Below are 22,042 nucleotides of genomic sequence, written 5' to 3'. Positions count from 1 at the left end.
CCACACGTTCAGGGAACATAGCCATTCCCGCTTTTAAAATTCTTCACCTAACAGCTGACGTCTGATTTCACCATGAAATCTCTTCAAATCAGAATCTCTCTGCAAACTACAAAGACATACAGGAAGAGCTGTGACTGTATTTTTTTTTTGCACAGTTTATATCAATGTCTCAATATACTGTATCCCTTTAAAAGCCCACTCATGAAAACAACACATTCGAGACACCCCTGCAGGATGAGTTCAGTAGTTTGATCACAGTCCTTTTGGTTTTTCAAGATTATTAAAAACACGGCTCACAGAGGTCACTTCACAGCTACCCTGTGACTAAATTACAACCTCAGCTGGGTCTTTTTTGGCTGCTTCTAAATCCCTTCCAAATATTATTTTAAAATAGAAATGAGAGCGCATACTGGATCCCTTCCTTTGCCCTCCAGTCCTGTCCTCGGGCGCCATGCCCCCTGCCCTGAACAACAGACCACGTACACTTCCCAATCTGGTTCTTGGGCTTCGAGGTGGAGCTGGCCAGTGGGGAGGAGGGCCTCTCTCAATGGAAGACTGGGAGTCTAGGAGTGCAGGGCAACATGCTGGTGACAAGCCAGAAGGATGGAGGCCAGGAGGGAGGGAAGGAGGGAGGGAAGGAGGGAAAGATGGAGGGAGAAAAAGAGAGATGGATGGAGGGAGGGAAGGAGGAAGACAGGGAGGGAGGGAAGGAGGAAGAGGGGGACGGAAGGGGGCTGCTTATCTTCCTAAGTGTCCCCTCTGTTACAATTTTTTTCAAAACCCAATGCAAAACTATACCCAAAGGTGTTAAGCAGCCTAAGAAGAATGAAGACTATGAGAAAGTGTTCTTGGTTACACATTTAAAACATAGTAAAAAGCTAGTCAGATAGCATGACTTTGAGTAGACAGTTAAATGGCTCAAGGGGTTGACTGCAGGAGTAGTGAACTGTTACTTCTTCTCTAGCCTACAGGTCACTATTTCTATAATGAGTGCATTTCACTTGTTTTTTGTGATAAATATTCTGCCATTTCTCCTGCCTGCTGTAGTCTGTGCTGGCACTACTTGCTGCTGGTAGTCGACCCTGTTGGCTGTTGCATTTGTTCTCTGCAGGAGAGCACTTTCGTGACGCGTGGTATCAGTGGGTTGGGAATGTTGGCCTGGCCTTCTGTGTCTGAGGCAGGCTCGGTGGCACACGGCAGGTGTGACCAAAATGTCAGAGGAAACATCATCACCTAGTGTAGGGTCTCAAGTCAGAAAAGATGATCAGGCAACATGTACGCAGCTATCCGCATTCCTTCCCAAAGATCTCTGGGATTACTGTCCTCATGAATTCCATCAGTGACTTGGAACTTGCTCTTCTGCAAGGAACTTTGGTTGGCCCATCTTTAGAAGACTGTGAAGATGGCCTTGTAAGCATTTCTCCTGACTCTCCATTACCAGAGGGGGGGGGGAAGCCTTCTATTTTTAATAGCAGTTTCAGTTTCTTTAACAGTAAATTATTTATTCGTGTACTTTGGTCTGGAGACTCTTTTTCATATTAATTTAGAGTTTTTGATACATTTTTTCTCACTAAAGCTATCTAACATTTATTAATGTTTGTTTCCTGACCTGACATAAAGCTTTCACTATATTTCTCTTTTATTGGCTCCACATATACATTTAATTCTGAAACTCTCAAGAATGGATGTCAACATATTGTGTTAAGGACACAGCCTACGTTTTACATGGGAAAAATGTGTTACTATCTTTGTCCTGATAACTTATTATTTTTTCCTAACATTATAAATAATGAGGATGTAGGTAAACTATGATCCTCAAAATGTCCGGTAAGAACTGGCTCAATCATTATCAAGGGTCACTGAGATACTCTCGGTAAGAGTTTTCCACAGGGCAGACCACTAGCTCTTTGAGTAATTTTAAAAGGGAATATCATTTAAAAGGAAATGGTGAAGGAAGAGAAGAGAGAAGAACATACAAGGATGTGTTATCGTGTGAGGGTGAGCAGGGATGCGGGGGTGGGGGAGGGGGAAATGTGTGCTCGCCCAATGTCAATCTGTCAGGCCCACAGGCTCAGAAAGACAGAAATAAGCCTTGGAATGACGCAGCCTTGGGCTCAGGGCTTGACTTTGCCTCTTGCCATGTGACCTTGTACCAATATATATAAAGAGCAGTTGCTATTATAAAAATGGTTCTGGAGCCCTGGGTAGTTATTGATTTGGAATTCTATGACTGTATGACTGTGAGAGGCTCACAACAAAGTGACGAGAACGGCTCTCTTAGGGCCAATGGGGAACGGGTCTGCAGAAGTTTCAGGGCCTGAGGTAGGCGTGGGTGTTCTGGTGGGAGGGGCGGGGGTGGGAGAAGTGAAAACTGAACCAGACAGAGTTCCTTACAACTGCAGACTGATTGAAACCGTTAACCAAACAAAACTAGAAGTCAGGTTAAACAAAAAAAAAAATCCACTTGGCCATCAAGGTCCTTCCCAAACACTGCAATACAAGTTGCACCAAAAAAACCACTAGGCACAAAGAAAAATACTCTTTTTGCCCAGATGATCTTCAGTTAGGAAGAAGCTTAGCTGATTAACTAAAGCAGAATAAAAAAAAAATCAGTGCTCATTACAGCGTTCCCCAAGAACAAGTAAAAGGCTCATAAAAACAGAGTGAAAATATGTTGGAAGTGGTACCCACTTCACCATAAAAGTCACTAAGACATTAGAGAACATGATCAGAGAGACAAGGATGGAGAACATTGCACTGTATCTCTAGAAGAAAAGAGGAAAATGATTAATCGATGGTATCAGGGAGTATTTTCGTATTGGCAGTTCCACTCTGTGCAGGGTGGGGGTTGGAAAATGAGAGGAAGGACAGCTGTCTTGTAAATATTTCTCCCGATTCTCCATCCTGCTTTCTGGCTTTTGGCATGCTTCTTCTGTCTCTGTTGGTCTTAAAACAGACAATTTTTTTAAAAGGGGGCAAAATGCGTTCACAGCTTAGTCAGACATTACTGGGTATGAATATGTGACAACGCATTGCTTTATGATGAGCGCTGCTGTTTCTCTTGGACCAGCAGGAGAGGGACTGGCAGGTGTAATCAACAGCCTCTGTCTGTACGATGGCTTGGACGGTGACCATCAGCTGTTGGCATTTTCTGTTGTGGACCTAACAGGAAGCCTTGGTCACCATTCTAAGATGAAGGGGACAGAGGATTTAGGTTGAATAGAAGGATGACTTCACTGATGGCGGCAAGAAGGTAAAAATAACCCACGAGCTCTCCAGGGAAGATGGCTGGTTTCTGTTTCTGGACATAGTATATGAAGAACAGGCTGGGCTGGCAAGGTGGCTGGGGGTGGGGTCCTGGGGACACAAAGATGGCCTCAGAGACGGTCTGAACTTTCTAGTTCACTCCCACCGATTCTACCTTTAAAACCAACAGGGCTCCAATTCCTTGCTGCTCCGTACACCTTCACTAATTTGACTTGTACTGGATCTGAGCTTAATAAAGGAGACAATAATTTCAGAAGATACTAAATGTAATTACATATCGGCAGAGTTGTAATACGGAATAGAAACAGCAAATCATTTAAATACCTGCTTAATGAAGACAAAAGCTGGGGAGAGATAGGTTTCTGTCAGGCAATTATTAATAGAAGGGATTAGACGCATTCTCAGAGTCCTCGATTCAGCCTTTCATGGCGGAGATAATTTCCATACTCGAGTGTCCCATTTGGTAAGACATTCAGGGTGGCAACACTACAATGTTGGTCATGAATAACTGTTTCTGGAGCAATTATTAAAGATGCGCTGGGCCACAACTGACTGTATATTTGTTTTCTCAATGGCCTATTTGTCTTTCTAAAGCCTCCACCTCAGTCTGTGAGACTGGCTTTACCTAGTAGGAAAACAGATGGACTAATAATTACTAAAGACTTGTCATCCCGAGAGAAACACAGGGCAATGGAAGACCTGTAATTTTTAAGTGTTTTTTTATTTTATTGACATATTTCAGGTTTATAATAGGATGTGATCGATGTCGTAGATGATATTAATCACCTCTAATAGACTTTGCATTTTATGCATGTGTATGTTACAAGAGTGACTAAAATCTACTTATTCACCCCCAAAACTTAGTCACCAAAGATCAGTAGTAGAATTTTATCGCTAGCTATCCTAGAATACATTAAATCTCCCGACTTCTTCTTCCCAGCTGTTTGCCTCCATCTTTATTTCTTCCCCTTTGTAATCCAGGTTTCTTCTCTATGATTAGGGAGTTTAAACAGGTCTAAGAGTCAAGTTGGGTAATGCATACCTTCAAAAGATAAATTTGCAAGTTTATTGCAACTGGTCGTTGAGCCAAGTATTAAGCTCCTGGAGTGTCATGTGGCTCAAAGTCAAAGCATGGGCTGTCAACCTCATCAGCCCCTCTGTGGCTGTCAATAACGGTAATTGATGGTCTCACAGAAGGAGGAAATAAGGGGAGGAACCGAGTGTGGTTACAACTACAGAAGTGTGGTGTGCAGTTCGCTCCTCAACTTTACCCTTTCCACCTCCATCTTCCTCGTGTGGAAAAACAATGCAGTACTTAGAGTGCAAGTATGCAAAACATGTGTTATAGTGCCTGGCCCCAAATAACTACTCAGCAAAGGCGCACTAAAATCAGTCACTGAACGCGTACACGAAGGAGTGGGAAATGTGTAAGGAAGTGAAAAGAGCTGAAGCAGACATGTATGTTTTGGGTCCGTTTGGAGAGTGTGTTTACAATGATAAATTATAACGTGTAGCACTCTCTGTACCAGCTTATCAAGACACCAGTTCTGCTAGCCAGTGACCGTGTGGACAGCTTACTGGACACCACGTGTGCAACCTCTGTGGGGACCTGGGAGTCCCGGGGGAGATCCTCTTGCCAGCCCGGAGAACTGGAGCTATGTCTGTATGCCCAGGAGCGAGCAATCTGCCTGTACCACCTACAGAGCCTCGGTGTCCTGAGGGCCCGGGAGCTCCCTGGTAGCACCTATTTGGTGCCCACTACCTGGGTCGGACTGAAGAAGGCCCAGCATGGACATTCACAGGGCCTGCCCTGCCATTGTACTCCCTGCTCACTCCCTGCTCCAGCCCTCTGCCACGGTCCTCCATCTGTTTGTCCAGATGGTGTTCTCCAGAAGAGTCAAAAAGTCTAGTGTCCCTAAATCTCTTTGGATTAATTTGGCTTTTTGTTTTTTTAAACCACTGAGCAGTGGGCAGAACAAATAGAAATCCGAAGCCACATTCTGAAGCATGGGAAGGGTATCGTCCAGATGAACACCTGACGGGAGGTAGACCCTGCACAGACAGCCCTCACCCCGCCTTCTTCTGAGCACAGACGGTCGGCAACAGCTGGCATCACCTGGAACACAGAACCCACTCCCATCCCCTTCCAACTGCGGTCAACCACCGCAGCACTCTGCGTTCGTGCTTGTCTGGGTGCATTGTGTACTCAGCCCGATCTAAGAAATCTCACAAGGATAAAATCATTTCGCTTGTAAGAGGGCTGTCACTGAATGGTAGCAAGTTGTCTTTCAGAAATTTTAAATACTACAAGAGAGGAAACTAAACAACGTATCCCATTTATGATGGGAGTGAGGGAGAGACAGAGGCCTGAGTAGTTAAGTAAAAAAAAATCATACAACAGGGAAATTGGTCCATAATTCTAGCCTTTTCCATATCAAGGAGAACAGATATTTTCTCAATAAAATAAACATTGACAGTAGAAAGAATTCAGGGTCCTGAACCTAAGTTAGCTTCTTCAGTGATTCCAGAACTTAAAGTTGTAGAATCAGAATGTCTATTAATTCAAAGCACTTGGAACTCGGCTTCTGCTGAGTTCCACCTGTCTTCTCTTCTGGCTTAATACAGGTGCATTTTCCCACCAGGGTTGATGCTTCTCCCCCCACCCCCACCCCCAGTTCTGTCGCAGGCCCCTCCCCTGTGTCCTGCCACCCATGCAGAGGAAGGCATGGAATAAGGGCCAGACCAGTGACTTGTCTGCTCCCAACATCTGGAGAAATGACTGATGAGCCACTCTGGAACTTGAATTAACTTTTCACGAATCACAGTGAACAGGCAATGGAAAATACATTCCTTCATACACTGTGTTAGCTAAGGAAGACATGTGGGATGCAGTGTTTCTCATTATCACATTATGAGCCTGTTTTACACTGGTATCATATCTAATATCCCAGAGGAAAAGTAAAACCATGAGCCCAGACAATTGGGTTCAAATACTTAAGACTCAGGAGAAATACTCTTCTGGGAAAATGTGTTTCTCTTCACTCCCTTCCCTGCCTCCTACAGACAAAAATTAGAGAATAATACACATGCGTGTGTGCGTGCGCACGCGCACACACACACACACACACACACACAGAGTATAGGCAGAATAGTCTAAGCCATGATGGGGGTGGATCCTAGGTTAAGCAAGAATTTCTCTGTTCTGCAATCAATGGACACTTTGCCCATTTTAACCACATAATATTCAGCTGTCATAAATAAGAGCAAACATTCCCCGAAATGTAACCATAGTGAAATGGTTGCATTATGGTTTTCTGAGATACGTGTCTGAAAATACCTACCGTCCATTCGAAAGCGTTTTCTCACTTACTCAGCCCATGGGAGGAGACGATGTGTGTCACCTGAAACCCTTCTTCTTGTGACCCTCCCCCTTGACATCTCTGTTTCTTTAAAAACACTACAATGATCTCAAATGGTGGGCTAGCTGGGAGAGTGCTATACCGATGCAAATTTCTGCAGAATCCATTGCTATTTACGTTTAAGACAGAACTTGCCAAGCTGATTTCAAGAGAAAAACTGACCCTGTTTTTGTTTGTAAAATGCTCCCATAGCATCTGTTGGAACTGACGTTGTCTTTCGAACAAGCCTACCACGAAGGTAGTTTTCTTCACCAATAAGGAGAATTGCCTCACACTATCTATTATAGAGGACAGTGACATTAGTTTTACTCCATTAAGAGAGTCTTTGATAATTGTGTTCTAAATGATATCCATTTGGTTTTATGGTCCTCGTTTTCCTTTTAATTTACCTCAGTGCTCAAAGCTACCATTGGTCGCCATTTTGCATGCGTTGTCCACACTGAGAGATGTACAGTGATAGATCAATTTGAAGTGTGAGACCAGCCCTGTGGAGACTGTGGGTACCATCCAACACGTAAACAAGGTTGGGCAGGCAGACAGATGTGACTGGAAGTTCTATGTGAAAATGGAACACATCTACTCATTCATTCATTCATTCAACAACTGCTTTTTTTACTTAACCTCTGTGGAACAGCCACTGTTCAAAATGTTGGGAAACAAACTGGGGGAATGAAACAGAGATCCTTGAACTCACAGACTTGAAATCCTATCCAAAAATGAAGGAAATGCACCATATAGTTCTGAAGAATAGAAAACTCTTCACAGGTAGGGAAGAGAGGCTAGCATTTCTTCTTCATTTTCCTGGGAGCAGCTAAGTCTGCTCCAGCCGTAGGAGCCCTGTGTCTCTGTTGCTTCATCCTCAGATCTCTGCCTACCTGGTTTTCAAAAATACCATCTCCAGTGCAATGCCACTTCCTAATGTGGGGCTCTGCCTCTCTTTTCTGTAACTCTTGATCAGACCTTTTTTTTTTGGCACTGAATTCACCACTATTGATGATTCTTACATCATCATCCAATATCCTTCTCACTAAATTGTGTACATTTCTCTCAGTTAGTACCAGCTTCTAGAGACTTCTTGACTCTTGTACTTCCTACCCCCCCACTTACAGCAATGAGAGATGGTTACTTAGGAGCTCATTAACGTGATTGAGGAATAAATACATTAATTATGCAATGATTCATTCAACTACAAGGTGTCCTTTTCCTTAAACATACCTGGGCAGTTAATTTTTCCAGCTTCCTTTTAGAATAGCAGATACAGCTCTAATATTTAGATAGCCAAAATGAATATTCACATAGAGCTTCTGGTCTTGGGGAAGTCTTAAATATGCTCTTTCACCTCTACCATCTGTACACTGGATTCTTTACCTGAATTACAACCTATCGAGGTACAAAGAACTCGGGTTCTGGACTCAAAGAGATTTGGGAAATCTGTTTCTAGCTTTGATGTGTATATCTGTGTTACATGGTAAGTTAAATGGTATTACTATTTTCAATGAACAGCCATTGGTTCTAAAAAGACAGAGAGTTAGTAAAAAAAAAATCAGCCCACATGCTTTGGATTCTAAAGTTTGGCTCTTCATCTACCCTATTTCTCTTGATCTCTCCATTATATATTTCATTTCCCTACCAACTCTAAGTTTCTGAGTCCCAAGGACTTGCTGTCTCATTTACCTTCCTGTATCTTTAATGCTGACATGGAGGGAGTACGTAATGATTTCTCACACCGTTTTCTCTTGTGGCAAATGATATTCTATTTATGATAAGGGATGAACAGCATAGCAGGTCAAGATGAAGCTTATACTTACAGGTCTTTACCAACTACGTCTTAGGTACTAAGTACTCTCCTATAATGCTTTACAAGTATTTGTCCACTTAATTTCCCCAACAATCCTGCAACTGAAGTGCTGGAAGGCCCTGATCAGGACGGGGAGCTCCGAAGATGGGGTACAGCCAGGCTGTGACTGGGAGAGGACTTGAGACAAGGCACTGGGCCCCCAAACCCTACTTCTTGACTCCACAGAACCGTGAGTGTGGTGCCTTTGGGTTCCCAGGCCTCTGTGCAGGTACGGGCGTCACGGGCGGCTCTTGCGATGCCCGGAGAGCCCTGCTCTTTATTCTCATCCTTTCTGTTGTTTTTGCCTTCGTAGCCAGCCTATCACAGCTGCCGAAATATAAAGTCCTCATTATTTTCTACATAATGGCTAGTGAGAACAATCCAACGTGGAATTAGTATCTTCCTCTAAGGATTTATATAGCCATTTAGCATTTTGGAGCTTTTTATTCTGTCCATAAGAATACAGATAATGAGCTACTTCTGAGGAGTAAAATAGCCTGAGCGTTTCATAATGTGGGGAATGTAATTTGAGTTATTAACGTATTACATTGGTTTGGTTTCCAAAACAAAGAGTTAGGGAGAGGCTAGAAATCAGCCCCCATCATCCATTAGGAAAATGACTACAGCTAACACGTTTACCCAAAATCTTCTAACCAAAAACTGTGGAGGTGGTTGACATAGGTTTTTCTTTTCCAGGAGAAATAAAGCCATAAGAAACAACCTGTTCCAGAAAATACAGATTTTCTTCAGTGTGCTATGGCTTCTCGCTCAATGATCTGGCAGGCTCAGGGACCTTTCTAGTTGCCTGAAAGTCAGAGATGGAGAAATGCTTGGGACGCCTTGTTTTCCCTTCCAGGATCCTAACTGATTCTCAAGCTAGGATTGAGAATCTGAGAGGGAGAAGGATGTTTGTACATCCTTCAACTACAACTACAGGCCATTTGGATAAATGTGTGCTAAGTTTCACGTGAATTAGGGGACTCTTCACTCTTAATATAAGACAAATGGAAACCAGGCACTGGTGGCTTGTGCCTGGAATCTTAGCTACTCGGGAAGTTGAGATCTGAGGATCAGGGTTCAAACTTATCTCAGGTAGGAAAATCTGTAAGACTCTTATCTCCAATTATCTAGCAGAAAGCCAGAAGTGGTGGTGTGTCTCAAGGGGTAGAGGGCTAGCCTTGAGCATAGAAGCTCAAGGACAATGCTCTGAGTCCCAGCCCCAGGATGGGCGTAGAAGAGGGGAATAAAAGATGTCAATATATAGACACTCATACATCTATCTGTGTATCTATCTATGAGTCTCTCTATCTCTCTGTCTGTCTGTCTGTCTATCTATCTATGCACACACTTTCAATGCACACACTTTCAACATCCACTGGAAGATACTTGGCTTAAAATAAAAGTAAAAAACAAACCACAACGCAGTGAATTAAGCAATGACCTGGCCTCTCTCCCTCTGTATCTGCGGCACTCTGGTGGCCACGGTGGTGCGCAGGCTCTGAGGGACCGTGCTGCCTGCTCCCGCCTCCCCCGCTGGCCCGAGGGGCCCACAGCTCGTGGGGATGGAGCCGCTTCCCCTTGCCTTTTCCGTGGTCCTGCCAGCCTGCTCCTCCAGCCTGCTCCATGTCCCTGGTCTCTCTTGGAGCACAGCTGACTCCTCCTGGGCTGGAAATCTCCCCCTCCCCCGTTTCCTACAGCAGCCCCCCCTTTCCATCTTTGCTCTCAGTGCCCACTTTCCACCTTGAAAACAGCCACCGCGGACACGGGCCAGCGAGGGCCCTCACCGAGCTGCTGACAGCTGCAATTTGATGAGCCAACAATATTTAGGAAAAGCAAAGGGAACAGACTCAGTTCTTCCTCCTTCCTTCCTCTCCCTCCTCCCTCCCTCCTTCCTTCCCTGCCTCCTTCTCTCTCTCTTCCTCCCTCTCTCTCTCTCTTTCTGCTGGTTCTGGGAGCTAGCCCGGAGTCTGTTCCAAGCTAGCTCTCTACCAGCTGAGCCACAGCATCACTTCTGACGTTTTTGAGTCGTGTATTGGAGATAAGAGTCTCACGGAGACTTTTCTGCTCGGGCTGGCTTCCAGCCATGATCCTCAGATCTCAGCCTCCTGAGCAGCTAGGATGACAGGCATGAGCCACCAGCGCCTGGACCTCTTTGCTTTTTATTTAAAAAGAAAAACCTATGGTCACAGGGAAGAGCGTGACTTCCTGGGGTCACGACATGAATCCCTGGCTGAGGGGTGGAGGTGCTGTGATTCTGCCCCCACTGCTGTGGACTTGAATGTGAGTTGTCAATGCTGGTCACACAAGGATGACTCTAGGTCCCTGAAGAACACCACCAGCAGCGGGGGGAGGGGGTCAAAAAGAGGCCCCAGAGCCACTCTAGGGGAGGGGGACTGCAGGAATCTGGGGGTTCACCCTGTGTTACGGCATTGACCTTCTCGGTGAGGGTAGCTACAACCCTCGGGAGGGAACTCGAAGGAGTCTCAAAGGACTTCTAAGTGCATTGATTTTTAATCAGAATAATATTGCCTGGAAATGGCAGGACAGAAAGATGTTTCAGAACTGAGCGGCGGCTCTGCAGAGCGAAGCCTTCTCCAGCTCCGGGCCAAGGTTTTCCCACGCAGGTGAGCAAGGGGAAGCGACGGCGAGGGAGAAGGCTCGCTCACTCTGGACAAGAGAAATAATGTCCTTAATAAAATCGCTTCTGTTCTGCCTGACAAAAGACAGCCACTCGATTATCTGTATGAAAATGAATTCAAACCAAGGAGGACACTCGAGTTACAAATCGACACGTGCATGTTTAATAGACTGTATTTCCGTGTGGCACAACTCCTGGCTTATCCTGTACTAATACTTCTGCGTTGAGAAAGAAGATGGAGTGAATAAAATCCGGCCTGTCTAAACTCATTCTGGGCAAACATTATCCTTTGCCATTTTTCCAGTGACACAAACAGACAGAGCGGGAGGTGGCTGGACTGCCTTCCGCTTCCTACTGAACCCTTCTTGAGGAGTATGAACTTTGAATCAGAGTGCTATGTCTGCGATCTAATGTCACAGCCAGGAGGTGCACAGGCTTGCGCTGTCTTCCTCCCCATCTGCAACACAACAACACAAACAGCGACATTCAGACGGGCCAGCTACTGCTTCGAGGAAGAAGCTACCCTTTCCAGAACTGTACTAACAAAATCAGCATTAGGCCATCTGCCCAGCCATTCAGTAGGCAACAGAGACTATAGTCACAAAAGAACAAGTGTAAAATTAGAATTTGAGTCACAAATAGCTTTGTCTGTGTCTCATAAAATATTGCAAGTCAATTTTAAGCAACATGCCTGCATTTTGCAACATTTTTCACCATATATCGAAGTCATAAACCCTGTTCTATATTGCGTGAGGAGACACACTGATGTGCCCTATGATAGCGGAGGAATGAATGTGAGCAAGGTTTCATGAGCGTGGAAACTAGGTTTTCATATATCCATTGTCAGAGAAATCAGATCACAAAGTAGTATACATAATGTTAGTATCTTTACAACAAAAACTTATATACATATCAAATTATATGTATATACATGGGTATATATATGATTTTAAGAGAAAATTAGTTGTAAGAATATAGGGCGAGGCATGGGTAATAGTTATCTCTAGATGGCAAGATGGGAGATAATTTTCTTAACTTTATCATTTCAATCTTCAAGCAGAAAGAGGTATCATCTGATGTGTTATTTTGTGTTGGTTGGATAGTTTGTAAGAGGACAATGTGCTTATAATGCTAATAAATTGGCATAAATAATATACTGCCTGGTACTTTAGTATGGTCTTGTTTGTGATCATTTGAGTAAATGCCCCAAAGTGGGATTGCTGGGTCATAGGGGAGCTCTATGTAGAGTCTTTTGAGGAACCTCCATACTACTTTCCAAAGTGGCTGAACAAGTTTACACTCCCACTAACAATGTAGTAAGGTTCCCTTCTGTCCACATCCCTTCCAGCATCAGTTGTTATTAGAGTTCTTGATTATAGCCATTCTAACTGGGGTGAGGTGGTATCTCAATGTTGTTTTGATTGGCATTCCTTTTATGGCTAGAGAGGTTGAGCATTTCTTCATGTGTCTATTGGCCATCCTTCTTTCCTCTTCAGAGAATTTTCTCTTTAAGTCTTTAGCCCACTTATTTATCGGGCAGTTGTTTCTTTGAGGATTAGTTATTGCAGCATTATTTACCATAGCTAAGATATGGAACCAACCCAGATGCTCCTCAGTAGATGAATGGATTAAGGAAATGTGGTATATCTACACAATGGAATTCTATGCCTCCATCAGAAAGAATGACATTGCCCCATTTGTTAGGAAATGGAAAGGCTTGGAAAAAATTATATTAAGTGAAGTAAGCCCATGGTTTCCCATATTTGCAATAACTAGTATATGTCTGAGTCAAACAGAAACTGTTAGACAAGTTGATGTTAGGTGAAATGAACCCCAAGATAAGGATTCAAATGTTTTTTTTCTTTCTTGCGATTGTTTCCAACATATTTATAAGATGATTTCTGTGTTGCTTTGTATGTCCCTCCCCCACAGTACAAACCCTGTTTTCACTGTATTTGATGTTGATATAATTTGTGGAGGGAAAGGGAAAAAAAAACAAATCGTTTAAATACGGTTACAGGTGGGCCCATTGCAACAATGATATGTACAAGACGTTATGTCAAAAAGCGAACTTTACAACTTTGGCGGGGTGGGGGGTGTGGGGTGTGGGGAGGTGGTGATAGGGGGGGGGGGGGAGGGGGGGGGGGGAGAAAGGAAGGGATGGGAAGGGGAAACAAAGGAGGAGGCAACAATGCTTGATAAGAAATGTACTCATTATCTTGCCCATGTAATTGTAACCCCTCTGTATGGTATTTTCACACACACAAAAAAACCCACTGAGAACTAGAGATAAATATTATCACAAAGAATAATAGACATTATATCCATTAAAAATGTTCCCAGTCAATAATAATAATAATATACTGCCTGATTTACATTTAGATCCCAATTCTAATAAAACATATATTGTTGCATTCACAAAAATGAGTATCACCAATAATTCAGGTTGACTGCTCTTTTTTGTTATTTTCTGGTCCTGGGTCTTGAACTCTGGCTGGGCTCTGTCCCTGAGCCTCTTTATGTTCAAGACTAGTGCTCTGACAGCCTTTTCTGAGTAGTTTATTAGAGATAAGAGTTTCATGGACTTTTCTGCCTGGGCTGGCTCTGAACCACGATCCTCAGATCTCAGCCTCCTGCGTAGCTAGGATTCCAGGAGTGAGCCACCAGCACTCACCCTGACTGCTCTTTTGTATAGCTCTGTAAGTATCATTCCTGCTTTCTTGAATCAGAAGATTTTTTTTCAAAGAAATCAGTTTAATTGCCCAAACATTAAATCTGTTAAATATTGACACCACACATTACCAAAACCACCCAGTTAAAGGACTTTTGAGAGTTGGAATAATCACTGAGAAAAGATTTACGTGAGTAATTAGATGAACCACTAGTTTTTCAGACTGGATGCCAGTCTCCTTTTTCTCTGTCTAGAAGCTAATGAATGGGACATGGGAAGGAAATAATAACTGGAATTACACCTGTGTAAGACTCTCTATGTGGCCATTTCAACACAAGTTCAACTTGTTTTTGCTGTACTTGCAGATTCAGAGTTCTGTATTTCCATGTCATTTTTCCTTGAAGTCTTCCTGCTTGGGTCCGTGTTATTTGAGAATATGATCTAACTTATCTGTATGAAATATCCGCTTCATAAAATGCCGGGAGTTCCTCTGCCTTGCCAACTGAAAATCTTTTCCTGTCATTTCTGTGGCTGGGTTACGAAAGCATTCTTGCCCAAGTTTAGCCAAAGCTCCTGATGGAAATCTCTTAGGGAGTGAGAAAAGTACCAGAGATGGGTGAACTTATTATGAAAATGGGATGACTGAGCTATCTACTACGGCCAAGGGTGCCGGTGAACGTGAAGGTTTAAATGTTTGTTTCCTTCTCGTTGACGACTGGGGTGGGATAATGGTAGGGATGAGGCATTTCTGGCGGTGATTGGATTGTCAGGTGGAGCCCTCAGGAACAGATTAGGATTAACAGGATTCTGTTTTTCCAGGTGAGGACCAAGGGGGCTCTTCCCTGAGTAAGCCACAGCTCCTCTTTGCCCGGGATTCCCTAGCCTTCAAAACTATGACAAGGGGCTGGGGAGGTGGCTCAGTGGTAGAGCACTTGCCTTGCATGCATGAGGCCCTGGGTTCGATTCCTCAGCACCACATAAGCAAAAAGAAAAAAAGCTGAAGTGGCGCTGTGGCTCAAGTGGTAGAGCGCTAGCCTTGAGCTGAAGAGCTGAGCGACAGTGCCCAGGCCCAGAGTTCAAGCCCCATGACCAACAACAACAACAAAAAAAACCCATGACAAATGTTCTTTAGAAGCAATGCACTTTGTGGATAGTATTTCTGCTAGAGAAGCTAGGATGGAATAAAACAATTGAGCCCTATGTTGACAATATCAATATGGGGCTGGGAAGGTGGCTCAGTGGTAGAGCGCTAGCCTTGAGCTGAAGAGCTGAGGGACAGCACCCAGGCCCAGAGTTCAGGCCCCACGACCGGACTCCCCGCCCCCCCCCCCAAAAAAAGAGAATATCGATATGGTTCAAGTCTAAAACAAAACATTATTCAAACCTGCTCCTGAATCTGCGGTAGGCAGCTCGGCGGCCTCAGCCCGGGGTCCTGGCTGCCGCTCGAGGAGTCCTCAGGGCTTTCTGGCTGGAGCACGTTTCATGTTGCTGCCTTGTTAGTGACGCACTCGCCACAGAGTGGAGAGGCAGCCTTTCCAGTGTGAGGAAAATGAGCACAGCTAGCACCGACTGCCCTTCCCTTCGGAGTGTCATAGACAAAACTTAGATGTTAGCAGCCTCAGCCCAGGACTTCCTTTCCTGTCGACATAATTCGCCTTCCCACTGAAAGTAACAACTTGATAGTTTCTCCCCGACATGCCCCAATGGCTAGCATTAGTACGCTGCACTTGAAGGCGCTCGTGAAGAATGAATGGGATACCGAGCTACCCTGATATTGGCATGACGACCGAGATGGCTGCGGGTTGGGGAACAGGGCAGCTCAGGGCACTGGCCACAGACAACTCCCACCCCAGCGGGGCAGAGCAGGAAGACGCCAAGTGAGGATTCAATGCGCCGCGCACATGTGAAAACTTATAGTTGGTTCCCAGTCTACTAGATGTTTTTCAGACCACAGCTGACCTGACCTAGGGCAACTAAAACCAAAGAAAGTGAAATTGCCGACAGTGGGGCTGATACTGAAGTGAATGAATACCAAGTTCAAATGTTCCCTCAACAAATAATGATATTCACATGAGCACATCGCCACTATCGCCGACACGGTATTCGTGTAACGCACACTGGATCAGAGGCAAACTAAAACGCTGAAGTTGAGAAGTTTTAATGCAGGAAAAGTCCTTGACACTGGGAGATTACCAGGATAAGATACAGAACCATTTTCCTCATCCATGTCCGGGAAGCCATACAGTGTTTTTAGATTAAAATACAATTTTAAAAAAGACGCTGCCTTATTAAAAAAATATATATATCCCCACCCAGCGAGCATCACATCATGATCTTTGCACAGGGAGGCATGCTGGGAGGGTCCAGACTCACCATTAATACATGGGTTCACTTGCCAGTCAGACTGCTCCTGAGAGGGAGCTCCCTGCCACCGGAGGACAGTGACCAGTTGGGCTGCTCAGGAGCAACCTGTAAAGTGGGGCATCCGCCACACTCCCACAGTCACGTGAGATCCCTATGTTCTTTCCACGCCAGAGAAAAATCCCGTGTCTGGGTTCTTTCAGAAAGCAGCGATAGGATCAGCCGCTGGACGATAAGTCAGGAGAGACTTCGCTTAGGCCCGGGCTGAGGCTCTGGGTACCTGGAGCTCTCTACCCCGGCTGGCCGGGAGCCCACGCCCGTGTCCAGCGCGTGTGTGTGTCTGTGTATGTGTGGTGTGTGTGTGTGTGTGTGTGTGTGTGCACTGTCAGCCCCCCTCCCACCCGGGGCCCGTCCCCTCCTGGGGCGGATGAGTTACAGCGACAGACCTGAGGCCGTACAGGACCGTGCCGTCTGGGTGCAGGCGGATCATGCGGTTCTTCACCGTCACACCGTGGACGAACGACTTCTTGTCGTTCAGGAAGTAGGTGTCGGGCACCCACAGCTGGTCTGCCACTCTGTTGTCCAAGGTCAAGTTCAAGGGTATCACGTTGTAGGACAGCCGCTTGTCCCTCCAGGCTTGCTGGAAGTACATGGTCAAGGTGTAATCCTGTGGACGAGAGGAGAGGGACGGTTATTCACAGGGCAGGAGACTCGGGACACAGAATCACTCCAATAGTAGAGTGCATGTGTGTGTGTGTGTGTGTGTGTGTGTGTGTATGTGGTGTCCACATGCTAAGAACATACATGATCTGCATATTTATCACACGTGAGTGCTTCCTAAGTACTAACTTACCATGATTCTAGACATAGTTTGTCCACATTACAGATGTATTTCCCAAGTAGAAAAAAGTCAAGGAATAAATGCTTAATAATTAACTGTGTCTCCTAGAGCACATGTGCGTGTGCACGCACACATGCACACATACACACAGAGTTATTGGAGCACTCCACATTATTTCACTTGAAGTTCAATCGTTTTGTGCGGGTTCTTCTGTGCACTGAAAGGAGGAGCTAGCCAGTGAATCTAAGATTGTAGGCATTCATTCATTCCACAAGTGTTCAGTTTGTGCCTAGTATGTGAAAGGCACTGAGGAGGGTCTGAGATCCAGTGGGGAAGCAGACAGATCATTGCCTGCCCTCAGGGAGTTTATACTCCAGGCACCCATAAATGAACAGAATAATATCGAACAACACTGCATTCCATGAAGCAAGGAGAGGTGAGAGATGTAATGGTGGAGATAGGGCTCTCTGAGGAGGTTAAAGTGTGCGGAAACCAGATCAGTGTCTCTTAGGAGCACATCCCCCGCTCCAGGAGGGTATACAAAGGCTCAGGCGTCAGTGGGGTCTTGGCATGTTTGAGGATGTGTTCCTTAGAAGGTAGTGATTCACAGGAGGAAGTAATGGGGCAGTGAGAATATGGAGAGAATTAGCCTCCTGAACTTCACACTTCATGGGAGAATGGAAACCTAAAATAATTGTTTGGGAAATGGTTAGTTTGTTGCAATCGCCAGAGTCTGCAAACGGGAGCTTGTTCATCAGCTTAACCACAGTGGGCTTCCCAGCAGAGGTGGCATCTCTTCGAGCTCAGACAGCTTCCCAGCGATCTGAATTGCGTGGACTTAGTCAACGCCTCCTAAGGCCTTAGACAGGGAGGCCCGAGGCAGTGCGTGTCTGTGACACGAATACCGGCCTCCACCCTCACCTCTGCCATCGCTCAGCTCTGCTTCCAGGCTGTGCGTCGCTTTGGTTAATTACACAGAGATTCCCATACACACCTGACCTCCTGAGAAAATGATGATGAGATCTGAGTGTGTAACTCAAACGCGACTTAAAAACTACAAAAGCTGCGGGTTCTGAGTAAAGGAGTTACACATCAATTATGATCTATTTTATTCACGAGAGGCCTGTGGGCATAATGTCATCGAGTCTCACCTTTATTGAAGGGACTAAGTGAAGAGCCAAATCTTCATTTGCAAAAAGTTAATTCTATTTCTAATTTAAAATCCATCCACAATGACCTAATCGATGGATCAGAGAAAACAACAGAAGAAATGAGCACCACGAGTTAACCATTTCCCTGACACGGAGTTCTGAGATTTCTCCAATTGAGATGTCTCTACCGTCATTTAGCTAGGTTGTTTCAAAACATGACTGGAAGGTATTTCCTGCTTCACTGAACGGTTTTCACAAGAAATCCATAATCACTCACAAAAGATACTGAAAGATTTCCGAATCTATACATTTTGATTTCATTCCAAAGTCAATGTGGGACCTTTAACATTTACAATCAAACTTAAGAGTCTCATAATGTCTTTACAAATTAATATGCGCTAAGTGTGAGTGGAATTCCCCCCTGGGTAACTTTGGACAGAGTTCTGGACTGCCTTTCCACATTTTGCTCTAGTAAAGAATCTATAGGAAGGTCTCTAAGACAATATTTTGATTTGGAAAATAAAAAAAAAAACCCACCTAGAAGAGTCAGGATTTTTCTAATCAGAGAAAGGATCCTATTTTTTGCTTATGTCTCTGTTACAAATAACCTAAGAACAGGGTTTAAGAAATCAGGCAGTTGGGCTGGGAAGGTGGCTCAGTGGTAGAGCGCTTGCCTTGCATGCCTGAGGCCCTGAGTTCAATTCCTCAGCACCACATAAGCAAAAAGAAAAAAGCCAGAAGTGGCGCTGTGGCTCAAGTGGTAGAGTGCTAGCCTTGAGCTGAAGAGCTGAGGGACAGCACCCAGGCCCAGAGTTCAGACCCCACAACTGGACCCCCCCCCCAAAAAAAAGAAATCAGGCAGTTCATATAAGAAAATTAAGTTATTGATTTTTTTTAATTCATGGGGATCAAAAGGGAAATTTGATCATTATTCCTATTAAAGGTTGCGGATTTACTCCCTTAGGATTTAGGACAGACGACATTGGAAAGAGCTGGAGTTTATCCATCAGCTGAGATGAGTTTGGGCACTCGAAATTACATTCTCTTCTGGGCTAACACGTGGTGATGTTGTGAGACCCTGTGTTACAGGCGACTCCTGGTAGCTGTCACTCGGGGGCTGCTGTGAAATGCTCCTGGACAGACTCTGCTGGCTCTACAAACTGTCACATCAATGTTCATTATGTCTATTTTTAAATCTCCCGTCACAACACTGCAGAGGAACGAAGAGGATCCTGAATCCGAGTGTTACATGACAAGAAAAGGTGGCCCATGTCCCACTATGCGCCTCAGATGGAGCCTTGGAACGTTCACCTTGACAGTGAGCCCTTCCCAAGCGTCTCGCAGTGGGTGAATTCACACCAGAAAATCCCAAATACATCACTCTGAGTATCCCACAATGCAGGTCGCACCAGGCCAGAAGGATTAATCACAATTAAAGCCAATTGATTCTTAATACTGAGCAAGTCAATCCCCTATAGATTATGTCTCCTACTAATTACAACTGAAAAATCCTAGAAGGTGTATGTACAATCTCCTACTTTAAGACTAGCAGAATAAACACTAGCATATACATCGGGGAGAGGCAAAAGACCACCATTTGTTTTATTTTTGTTTATCCTCTTAAAGAAATTGTAGTACACACACACACACACACATACACACGATTATATAACTAGTGGAAGATATACATCATGTTTTATTTTTGTTTTTTCTGGTCCTGGGGCCTGAACTCTGGACCTGGGTGCTGTCCCTCAGCTCTTCAGCTCAAGGCTAGTGCTCTACCACTTGAGCCACAGCACCATTTCCGGCTTTTTCTGCTTCTGTGGTGCTGAGGAATCAAACCTAGGGCCTCATGCATGTGAGGCAAACACTCTACCACTGAGCCACCTTCCCAGCCCCTACTCCATGTCTTTGATTCAAAAGATGACTATAAAGATGGCTGACTGCAATGCACACTTACTCTTTGTGCTAGTTTGGCAGATAAGTGTCTTTCCTGTTCTACTTCTCACTATTTTTAATTTTCAGTAGTATAAATTAATTATGCAAATGGGTATCACTGTGATATTTATACCATGCATGTAGTAAATCTGGTCCCTAGCTATACTCTATAATCTTTCTTGCTTTTACTAATTTCTTTGTATTTATTTATATTATTGCTCAGATAAACTGTGAACTTAGCCAAGGTGCCCAACAATTACTAAATAAAACAGCTATTACAAATATGTCTATCTCCTGTATAATTTTATATAATATATGTGCATGGCTTAATGTAACACGCATCCTATGTAATATAGGGAGGTTCGCAGAACAGGTAGGTCTGATTTTGCATAACGTAAATATGTATATGCTGTGGACTATTATTTGGCCATCAAGGAAAATGAAATTATGCTACACTCGCTTGTGATGTGAGGAACTGACTCAGTCTCAAGTGGCTACTTCATTTTTTTCCCCTTCCACCCTGAGCAGTGATTGTATAAGCAGAGTGGGAGAGTCTGAGCAGCCTGGCAGAGACACGACGGGCCGGCCATGCATTTCAGACCCTGCCGCGGCCGCTCGGCGAGGGCTGACTCATGCTCTCTGAAGCTGCAGCCCGAGGAGATCTGACAGAACTAACAGGAACGGGCATTTTAAAGTGAGTGCGTGTTGCTGTTTTCTTCCTTTTGACAAACTTGTACAAGCTGAGAAGAAGGCCAATTTCCAGAGCGAGGTGGGAGAGAGAAAATGCCAGGCCGTGCTTCCAAGAGAATGCCTGATGGGCTGAGAGGCAGGGTGGACGCACGTGACCGTGGGGGGGGCAGGGCCCGCTCTGCACGGCAAGCTCTGGGTCAACACCCCGGGACCCTCGCTGCCGGACAGCACAGCTCCTATGCATCTAACAAGATTGCCGGCAGCCATCCCCAACCACGATCAAAAATCTGAATAGTATGGGGGGAAATGTGACGAAAGGAACAACGTGTCACACAGGGATGGGAGGGAGGGCCTTTACCACAGAGCCAGGCCCGCGCCTCTTTTGTTTTGAGAGAGGGTCTCGTTGCTACCTTTGCCACACTGTCTCAGACTTGCTATCACCCTGCCTCATTCTCCCAAGATGCCGGGACTGCAGCTGTGAAGCATCATGCCTGCCTTTGATGAACTTTAAAAAGCTCCTCGAGCTCAATGGACCTTTCTCTCGGATAGCAAGGGTTGGGTAATGATAGTGAGCTAAACCATCAGATATTCCTTACTAAACTCACTATTGTTTTTCTCCTGGTACTTCTCCATCACTTTGTATTTTAGTACTCAGGTACTTCTTAAGAGTATTTTGGTCAGCTGATTACAAAACATATGTAGGAGTCGAAGCAGATATCAATAAAAGTGCGACAGTACCTCTGCTACCCATTAAGAGGAGACATCAGAGTTTCGATGACGGTGAAGGTGATCATGATTGTCACTGTAACATATTAAAAAGGAAATCCCAGGAAAATAATTGTTGACTAAACAGCAGGGCCATCAATTCCAGTTTTAATCAGCAGTGAATCTGTATTTCATTTTAGTCTAACAGATACATTTGAGAAAAATATGAAACACAGGTAAATCATTAATAACCTACATAAAACCTGAACCTTTAAGAAAACACATGGCTTTCCCTCATATATCAAGTATTATGCATTACAAACCGCAGGACGGAGTTTCAGGGGGCAATAAGTTGTTCTTAAGTCTATTTTCCTTGAAAACGTAGACTAATGGCACTAGATAAAAGGAATTGCATATTATATATCTCCATATACTGAATACTATGGGTACATTCTTTTTTTTTTTTTTTTTGGTCGGTTGTGGGGCCTGAACTCTGGGCCTGGGCGCTGTCCCTCAGCTCTTCA

The 22,042-nt window shown here is 44.6% G+C and overlaps 1 protein-coding gene across 2 annotated transcripts in view; it reads right to left on the bottom strand.

Annotated features, from left to right (window-relative positions):
- The window catches only part of Gabrb2 (gamma-aminobutyric acid (GABA) A receptor, beta 2), a 146,310-nt gene that overhangs the window by 63,488 nt on the left and 60,780 nt on the right, over nucleotides 1–22,042 (bottom strand). For both annotated transcript variants that reach the window (XM_013028663.1, XM_013028664.1), the window contains exon 3: nucleotides 16,640–16,860. In XM_013028663.1, coding sequence (XP_012884117.1) covers nucleotides 16,640–16,860 — 221 coding nt within the window. The remainder of the gene's footprint in view (nucleotides 1–16,639; nucleotides 16,861–22,042) is intronic.

The sequence above is a fragment of the Dipodomys ordii genome, unplaced genomic scaffold (genome assembly GCF_000151885.1).
Source record: "Dipodomys ordii isolate 6190 unplaced genomic scaffold, Dord_2.0 Scaffold112, whole genome shotgun sequence".
Lineage (NCBI taxonomy): Eukaryota > Metazoa > Chordata > Mammalia > Rodentia > Heteromyidae > Dipodomys > Dipodomys ordii.
This window is presented reverse-complemented; position numbering and strand designations above follow the sequence as displayed.